This window comes from Nesoenas mayeri (genome assembly GCF_963082525.1).
Source record: "Nesoenas mayeri genome assembly, chromosome: 1".
Lineage (NCBI taxonomy): Eukaryota > Metazoa > Chordata > Aves > Columbiformes > Columbidae > Nesoenas > Nesoenas mayeri.
In genome coordinates, this window is record NC_137541.1 from 147,207,104 (window position 1) to 147,216,525 (window position 9,422).

General features: G+C 38.9%; 1 protein-coding gene across 1 annotated transcript in view; it reads left to right on the forward strand.

Annotated features, from left to right (window-relative positions):
* Nucleotides 1-9,422, forward strand: part of SLC9A4 (solute carrier family 9 member A4) — a gene marked incomplete at both ends in the record, with an annotated part of 35,634 nt that overhangs the window by 17,959 nt on the left and 8,253 nt on the right. The window contains 4 exons of the mRNA XM_080344257.1: nt 28-114; nt 1,460-1,530; nt 3,795-3,956; nt 9,390-9,422. The exon at nt 9,390-9,422 is cut by the window's right edge and continues 64 nt beyond it. Of these exons, the coding sequence (XP_080200383.1) occupies nt 28-114; nt 1,460-1,530; nt 3,795-3,956; nt 9,390-9,422 (353 nt within the window). The remainder of the gene's footprint in view (nt 1-27; nt 115-1,459; nt 1,531-3,794; nt 3,957-9,389) is intronic.

A 9,422-nucleotide genomic window follows, 5' to 3' on the forward strand; every position in this document is an offset into this window, starting at 1 on the left:
CGTTTTAACTCATTGTTCCAAATGCAGGGAATCACAATTGGACCATTGGTCAGATATCTTGATGTTAAAAAGACCAACAAAAAGGAGTCCATCAATGAAGAAATTCATGTCCGAGTAAGTTTTGTATATCAGTAGTAGTTTTGTATATCGATATCCTAAAAAGGAGAGAAAAGGTGTTCCAAAAGAGGTGGACAGGAGGAGGTGTTTGTTAGCACTGGCATTCAAAGGATTTGGACACTGAACAGTTTTAACAACATTTGGAGGAAATCCTAGGCATAATTTTCTACAGTATATTCTCTCACTTGCATTCACAGTGACTGTCGCATTATAATATTGTACAACTGTCATGGTGTAGCAAGGCCCTTCTTGATGCATGTAACCATGGCACGACAGATGCATATAGGTGGAATTTACAAAATGACTTCTCATCCTTTCCAGTTGGATTTTCCACATAACTTTTTTGCCATCTTTTGACTGGTTCTAGACACACCGATGCCTTAAAAGTCTTTAATCAAGTTTTATTGAACTAAAATGAGTTGAACCATAGATCTGCAAATTTAGTTTCAAGTTCTTCTGATAAATTGTCTTTTTGCCTCTCAAACATTTGCTTTAGCTCTCAAATCACCATTATATAAAGCATCAGAAAGCTGCTCAAACTGACTTAACAACACTATACAGAATATACATACATGCTCTCATTTTCATAACAGGGAATAGATTTGAAATTCACATTGTTCTTTAAAATTAAGCATATACAGAGACATCAGCAAAATTATGGCATCTCAACTCATTTGGATTTGAAGTGCATTTAATTATTATTATTATTTCACCCTTTACACTTAACCTTAAGAGGAATTTATGTTTAAAAGCACCACATATGACAATATGTATGTAAGAAATGGACATATTTCTCTCTGTTTCTATAATGCTGGAAACACAAAAAAGATGACTGAAAATCCTGATGGTTAGCAATGATGGACTTCCCAGTCTAATTGTAATTTGCAAAATCCTTCGAGGACTTGTTGGTCAAGGTAAAGTTTAAGGTGTGGAGTAGCTGGCCCTGTGCTTCTCTCAGGGAGGTCACACAGGAAGAAAAACTTGGTTGACAGAACCAAGAATTTAGTTTTTGGTCTCAGAAGTCAAAGAGGATCAGGCAATTTGGATGCTTGGTTTCATCTTCCATTGGATACAGTCCTTTAATTTGCTGGGTAGTGGTGAGATGATAGCAGACTGACAGACTTGTCATTTCCATCAAAATATGGGTACTGCAGCCAAGCACAGGAGTTGCCACAGTAGGATCTTTGCCTTGATTTTTAGAGGAAGTTAGATGCTTTAGAATTAACTCACATCCACTCCCTCATTTAAAAAATTCTCAAAATCCTGACAACAATTGTAGAATTGTGGTGACATTGTTTTCTCATAGTAGCCCCTTAAAATTTTTCCATCTTTGTTATTCTAGTTGATGGATCACTTGAAGGCGGGTATTGAAGATATATGTGGACATTGGAGTCATTATCAGCTGAGAGATAAGTAAGCATCTCTTATTGCAGCTTACTATAACAAAACAACAAATCTACCATGTAAAATATGATAGGAAATTAATCTTGTGCCAAAATAGCTTTAAAATTTTGGGGACACATGCAATATCTCTTTTTAAAAAGTGAACTCCTCAGTAACTGCTATCTCCTGGGAGTGCAGTGCTCATATATTGCCTGCTAAATTGCTTCTGCACAAACAAGCAGAAAACAGGCCTTGTGAAAAAAAAAAAAACATAGCACATGAACTTACGCTGCACGCACCAGCTTGTGCACATTGCTTTGACATAAATCTCAGACCCATGGCACTGCTCCTTTAGGTCTGGATTTAGAATGGAAGCTACGTAAGGTGTCTGTCAGTGCGTCCCTGACTTTTGCTGTAACCCTTCATGGCAAATACAATCCATTGCTGCTGAGTACAGATTCAACAATAATTAGTCACCTGTTCTTATAGGTCTTTGGATTCAGTAATTTAAAGTAAGACTACTGAAGGGAATGGTTGAATTTATAATAAATATCCAGTAGCATAAACAAATTCCTTCAATCTGGTCTTCACTCAGAAACTCAGGACGGGTATTTTATCTCCTGTAAGCAGGATGGGGTGGTTCTGCAAAGCTTTATGGATCTCTGGCAGGAGACAAACTTCCCATTTTGAGCTGGCGTTCCCTTCACCTTTTCCCTAAGGGAGCCCTGTGATCCTGTTGGCCATCACTACAGCATGTGAAGGGAAGTGTGGGAGGAGACTAATCTTTCTTTCCCATAAACACTGTATTACAATGCCATGGGCTAAATGTTATCCCTTAGGCTACATCTAGACTTCTGTGCTGGAGTGCTCTGTCTCACCTCTCAGCGTTGCAGCCCAGTAATCCAGCTGGGAGTCTGCTGGTACACATGGCAACACCTTTCATGACCAGGTTTCTCCCTATGGAGATGAGGAATTAAAAGCGGGAAGAAGGTGGCTGGTTTGCAGCCAGTTCTTGTCGCAACACGCAATAACAATGTGTCTAGGGCACACATCTGGACAAAGAAGTTAAAATGTTCTCTTGCCTCTCACAGTACAGAGATAGCTTTAGGATATCCATCAGGACTACATCATCGTGCAGTCAATAGGCTAAACAAATCCCTCCTGGAGCAGTAATGCCATTGGAATATATGCATTTAAGTATATCAGAGAGAAAATGTTAATTCCCCTTATTTCATGTCTGCCCAACAGCTACAAAAGGAGAATTTTATCCAACCTCATCATAAATGTAGTGTGTTAGTTCAGGGGGAGATTCAAACAGCACACTGTATGTGAAAACATTTAGTGTAAGAGGATTGCATTAAAAGGTATTCCCTAGGCTTTTAAATGCAAATGTAAAGACGTTTAGTGTATGTATATCAGAATTAATTAACTAAGTGATTATGATGTTACACAGGAAAACACAGAAAACTCTAATCCCAGTAGAAACATTTATGTACCTGTGTCTGCTTTAGTGTACACAAAGTAGCTTTTGTTGAGAAAAAATGTACTAACTCTGTAGTGCTTTTCCTAGCATAGCAGAGCACATTACCTTGCTGTGGTAAACTGTTTCTTTGAAAGAAACTTATAAGAAGATCTGCTGTTGTTGTGCAAAATGTCTGCCTGAACACACATACCTGTTCCAAAGGACACACACATTCACATTCAAATTATGCCACACATTAACAATAATTCACAATCTGCAGCATGCAAGCACATAGTATTTTGCGGTCCATTCAATTTCTCTGTTATTCAGAATACAAAGAAATGTATTTTCTCTGCTCTAATTGTCAGGATTCAAAATTATCAGCAACATAATGGGCCTAAACTACTGTAACTGCCGGGCCATTTAGATTCTCATTGGTGGCTGGCTGAATAGGCCAGGATTACTGTAAGAGCAGCTGCTGCTGTAATGCCCCACCAGAATACATTTGTACAAAAGCGTGGAGAGTGGCCACATTCTTTTCTAACAAATGTGGTGGTGTTACATGCAAACACACACCCTCTCTTTTTTGCTGTGATTGCAGCTTGTTTCTCTCTTTTGTCTGGTGGGCTTTGCAATCTCTGTGGACCAGTAGACCATGCCAAATGTCTCCCTAAAGGTCTTCCTACACTGGGCCTTCAGGAGTTCACAGGTGTCTCCAATTTGGATTCAGTTTCCACTGCTGAATTATATATGTATGCATTTGAATGAAGATCAGCTTGTACCACAGAAATAAAATCATATTTACATTTTGACTTAAACATCTCTTTTGCAGATTTAAAAAGTTTGACAATAAGTATTTGAAGAAAATCTTGATTCGGGAACACCAACCCAAATCCAGCATTGTGTCATTGTACAAAAAGATGGAGATAAAACTAGCCATTGAGATGGCTGAGAGTGCCATGAAAATTTCGAAAACATCCACAGCTTCTATACAGTGAGTACTGACCTCCTGACTCTCTGCAGAGTAGGGACAGGAAGAAACAGGACATAAATGAGGAAACACCAAAAGGATTTAATGTCTTCAGTAGAAAAGTAAGAAAAGAAAAGACAGATAAAAGAAGTTGCTGTTTTGTCAGTGCTCATCATATTTGCACTTTGGCTCTTTGTTCACAGAGTGAAAATTAAAAACAGTGACGTTTTCTCTGTTTTTTTCAGTGGCAGGCAGTTTGGAAGAGGAATCATGAGACAGGCACAGAAGCAGCTCCAGCTGCTTTAAATCATAGCAGTGATTCAAGGTGGCCATACTTGTCACTTAGCTGGCCAGTGGGTTTAGCTTGTCACTGCTAGGTGCTGAGAGACCTGTGGGAGAGGCCAGAGCACAGGTCCTGACTCTGTTATCCCAATCAGAAATATTTACTGAGAGTGGATTTCCTTGCAGGATTTGTAATTTTCGCTACTTCAGTTTGCAGTCACTCAAACCATTTTGCAGTATTGTGGTACTTCTGTACCAACTTCTTCCAACTAAACAGCAATGCAACTTGTCATCAGACAGACCAGAATTAAAAACTGGTGGGATCTCCAGAGCTATCACTGGGGGAACTACCATCTGGAAGAGAAGTCTGCACAAATTGTCACTCCTGCGAACTTTACCTGCTGTGCATGTATTTATCCTCACCTTGTAACCCAATGGTGGGAGTTGCCATTCACAAACTCTTTCCTGTACTTCCGCCAGCCACTGCTGCTGCCACTGCCTGCTCCCTGCTGCTGCATCCTTCAGCCCCTCTCCATTTTCCTCTAGACTCTGGCAGGGCTCAGCATATTTTGATTTTTCGTATTTTCCTCTCAACCCACACCAGAAAGTTCAAATACCAAGTGGACATTAAATTAAAATCTCTCTTGAAACTGTTTGGGTTAATAATGTCTACAACTACCCGAAAGGAGGCTGTAGCATGGAGGGTGTTGGTCTCTTCTCCCAAGTAACAAGCAACAGGATGAGAAGCAATAGCCTCAAGTTGCACCAGGGGAGGTTGAGATTGGATATTAGGGAACATTTCTTCACAGCAAGGGTTGTCAGGCATTGGAACAGGCTGCTCAGAGAAGTGGTGGAGTCACCATACCTGGAGGTGTTTAAAAGCTGTGTAGATGAGGTTCTTAGGGACGTGATTTAGTGTCAGTGTTAGATTAATGGTTGGACTCTATGATCTTGAGGGTCACTTCCAACAAAAACGATTCGATCATTCTATGTCAGGTTTCATCTGCTTTGTTGAAACTTATGTCAGCATGCAGCATAAGTTCTGGCCCTTTTCTTTCTAAATAATTCTTTGCCAGGTGGATGATGTTAAAAAGGACTATGCCTCTGTCAGGTTCCTTTCTGTCTGCTGGATTCCCTTAACTGTTGGGAGCCAAGAGAAAATGTGCAAGGTTGGCAGACAATCTATGGCAATCAAATCATATTTGTCTTCTTTTCTTGAAGGAAAGAGAAAGTAAGACAAATTGCTTCAGTGTAGTTCTCAAATTCTCTCCTGAGCCAAGAATTTAGATTGAAAAATATTTTAAAATATTTTTTTGCCGGCTCTAATCCATCTGTAATTGAATTTTACTGTGCATCAGCCTCTGATGCACAGGTCCTCCTACCGAGACAGCCTTTTAAAAATAAAATGTAAACTTAAAAAAAAAAAGTGCAGCCTGTGGCTGAGGGAAATTCTGATCCTTGACGGCTGTGAGAATCTTCTAGGAAAATGTATGTTTTCCTGGCTCTGTTCTTCTCTAGATCTCTGCTGTTGAGCACTAGAGGAGACAGGATAGTGAACTCATTGGATCTTTGGTCTGAACCAATGCAGAGGTTATCTCTATTCCCCTGAGCAACTAAGTGACCTTGCTTAACAATAAAAGGTTTCTAAATGGAAGCATTTATAAATTGTTTTATTGTTATAACTGATATAACTCGTACCTAAAGTTCCTATCCTCAGTGAGGACACAAAAATCTGGCCCTAAGCAAGTGGAGACTTGAAATCAAATTCCAACGTATTTCATGTAAAAAAAAAAAAAAAAAAATATTTGCAATGCCAGATTAGTGAGAAAACTCTCTCATTAGCACTTCTGATCAGTTCTGCAGCCTTCCAGCACATGAGGGGAAATGTTCTATATCAATCAAAGCAGATTTACATCACTGTTAATTTAGCATTATTTTCAGAAATTGTGTTCATGCTGGTGTGATTCTTGCAGGTGCAGTAGGTGTCCAATATGCAGTAAATATTTCCAGTGCAGATTGGAGAAATTTGTTCATCAGCTTTGCAACAAAGTATCCACACTTGAATGAACACAGAGCCTTTTCTTATGGTGGTTTGCAGAATGTAAGGCTTAGAAATAAGGACTTAAAAGACAAAAGCACAACCTAGCAGTTGTTATCAAAACTGTGTTTGTACGGGGTTTTTTGGGGGGAAATGTGACCATTAGAGGGAAATGGTTTGGCTTGGATCTTACTTAATGTTGGCTCCATATTACTGCAATACTGACTCCGGTAAGAGTAAATCTTACAATGTATCAATACAGTAGAGATCAGAATCACGCACCGTGTTGTCACTTGAAGTGGCATAGTTGTGCAAGATCTGTGCCTGATCAATGTTACTTCCTTCACAGGACTGGTGAAGACTGGTGGAGAGTTCACAAAGTTCAAATTTTAGATATGATATATATAAATAATCTTACAATGTTTGTGAAAGCATTTTATTTCCTCTATGTATGAACTCTCTCCATGTCTAAAGAAGAAAGAGATACTAATTTCAGAGACACAGTCAGCTTTCATGGCATGTTATCAATTAAATATTTTCTTTGCAAATATATGTCCTGTACTATGCTTTGTTATAACATGATGGAAGTTTCAATAGAAACAAAAGAACACTCTCTGTAAGGATAGCTTTATGAGTTTGGTGACATATCAAACTTATTCAGGTTTTTTTGAAAGTTATTTTTTAATGTAGTGTATACTGCTGAATATAAAAAAGAATCTGTTCCTTATTGTCATATTTCTGCATTGTTATCAGTTGGGTAGGTTAATATCTAATCCCATGAAAAGAATACACAGTTTTTATTTGTGCTTCAGAACAATACAAACTATCTTTATGCTGTTTGTTCTCTTGTTATCCTGGCCCAGCTGAAACTCAGTGAATTTTATTTGCCTTGTTTAAGTCACTTGAAGAGCAAAATGATAAGGCTCTAGATGATTTAGGACTGGCCACATCTGTGCTGGCATGTGGAGGGGGTCAGGTATGCAAGTGGAAGTGGAAAAGAGATGTTCTGATGCCTTCGCAATGGAGCTCTGCTCACCACTTTCTCCTGTTTATTCCCAGCTCTAAGGTATAAAGACCCTGTAGAGACATTCGCTGAGGTACGGACCAGACAGACAGTTATTACCTACAATGGCAGCACCACCTGCATCAACTATGACAGTTCAATTTGCATTACACAAATGAGCCAAACCTACATTTTATATACCACTACTAGACAGGCTAGATTGCCATTAATCCTCAGGGGCTGGTTTTTTTTTTTTACTGTCTCATGTGTGCCCTAGAACCTTGGTCTCTCTTTTGTCCAAAGGGAGAGCAGCTAGGGCCCGCTGACAGTGTAGACACTGCTTTCCTTGATGTAGAAATTAGTGTACATAGGCTGTTCCACAGCCTGGGATATTCCAGACCTAGTATGGAATAAAGGCGCATCACACCTAAGCCTGGAAATGTGTCATCATCCCTGGATCCTCTCAGTGTTAGCCCTGAGAGCTGCAAGCAAGTGAAAAAACAATCAACCAAAGAAGCCAGCTGGCCTGGAACTGGGTGGTGGTGATGTCCTTTTTTCTCTACTGGTAAATACCTAGTTCTGTTGTTGTTGCTGTTCTTGAGAATCAATCAATGTCAATTAAACATTTGTTGGGAAGGATTTATCAGGGCCAGGATATAATTTCTGGTCAAATCCAGAAAGGGAGTCCTTTTCTCTCACTCTGGCTTGCCAACAGCTGAGTGGCAAACTCATGGGTCTCTCTCTCATGCCCCAGTGAGATCCCTAAACTATTGATTATCCTAGCCCTGCCCTTAACACTACACCTAAACCTTCTGTCTTTCTTTTTACTTTATGAAAAAAATGGCAGATCTCAGTTTTATTCTGATGCAGAATGAAAACACATTCCAAAACCTTGAAATACAGCAGGAATTAATTGTTATATTCCAGAACCTTTGGACAGAGCCAGGTTCACTGTCTACTTGATGGTAAAAGGCAGTAGAGGGTAGAATTCAGGCAGCTCATGGTGGATTTACATGCTAGATTATAGCATAAAACAATGGTAATATTGTTAAACTAGATGTAATTGCACATTTCATTTTTTTTCCTATGTTTATAGCATAATCTTAGTTAAGTTTGAATCCACCTTCCTTTGCTGTTAAAAGTTTTTATTTTATTTTAGCGAGAGTACAAAATAAATGTACACAAACCTTTGACAATACTGTACATTGATCATAATCCATTATTTAATCACACAATGTATATACAACACTTTAAGGACATCATTTAGCTGAGAACAAATATTTACAATTTCTTTTATTTCTTTATTTATTTTTCAAGGCAGGAAAATAAGATGGAGAAAGGAAAAAAACAGGAACAACAAGATGAGCTCAGACTGATTCATCCTGGATGATCACTATCTCTGTCCCTTTCTTTTCTTGGGAATTCAGCTGAATGATGCCTCTCACACAGACTGACCGATTTAGCAAAACTAGTTAGCATTTCATGGCAGCCTTCATCCATTGTTTTGCTAGTGCAGAGGCCAGGCAGCTACAATTGACTGTGGGCATCTTGTCCCAGTTTGTTAAAAATACAAAGATGACAATCTTTTAGACAGCTCTTACATTTTAAAAGGAGAAACAGGCTCAGTATCAAGGAAACCCTATAACAGTCCCCCTTACCACAGGGAAGATCTCTCGGACCCCTTTAATCAGCATATATTTTATTTCTTAATGATTTGTTGCACTTTCTCAAAGGAATTAAAACCAGTAGAACTGCAAGGCCCAGATTGCTAGACCGTGCTGAAGAATGTATTCAGACAGAGAAGGAAATTTGTAGTGCCTTCCTGAACATAAAACTGGTTCTTGCCCAATCTAATCCTTAAATGTGAACTTCCTTATTAAGCTTTGAGAAAGAAAAGGAGAGTTTCTGCTGTCAACTGTATGAAGGCTTAGGACCCATTCTGACTACACAGTATGATGACAAAACCCAGGAAGGAGCAAAATTTGTCATTTTTTATTCATTTTTGGAAGATTTTGTGGTGTTATTGGTCACTGAAAGGCTTTTCTGTTATAGTACTAAAAATAAATCATGCGTCATTTAATGGGAATAGTATTTAATCAGCTCATTAATACCATATTTAAACTTTTATTTACAGGAGCGATAGAAATCAGCGTGTGCACAGGCTCTC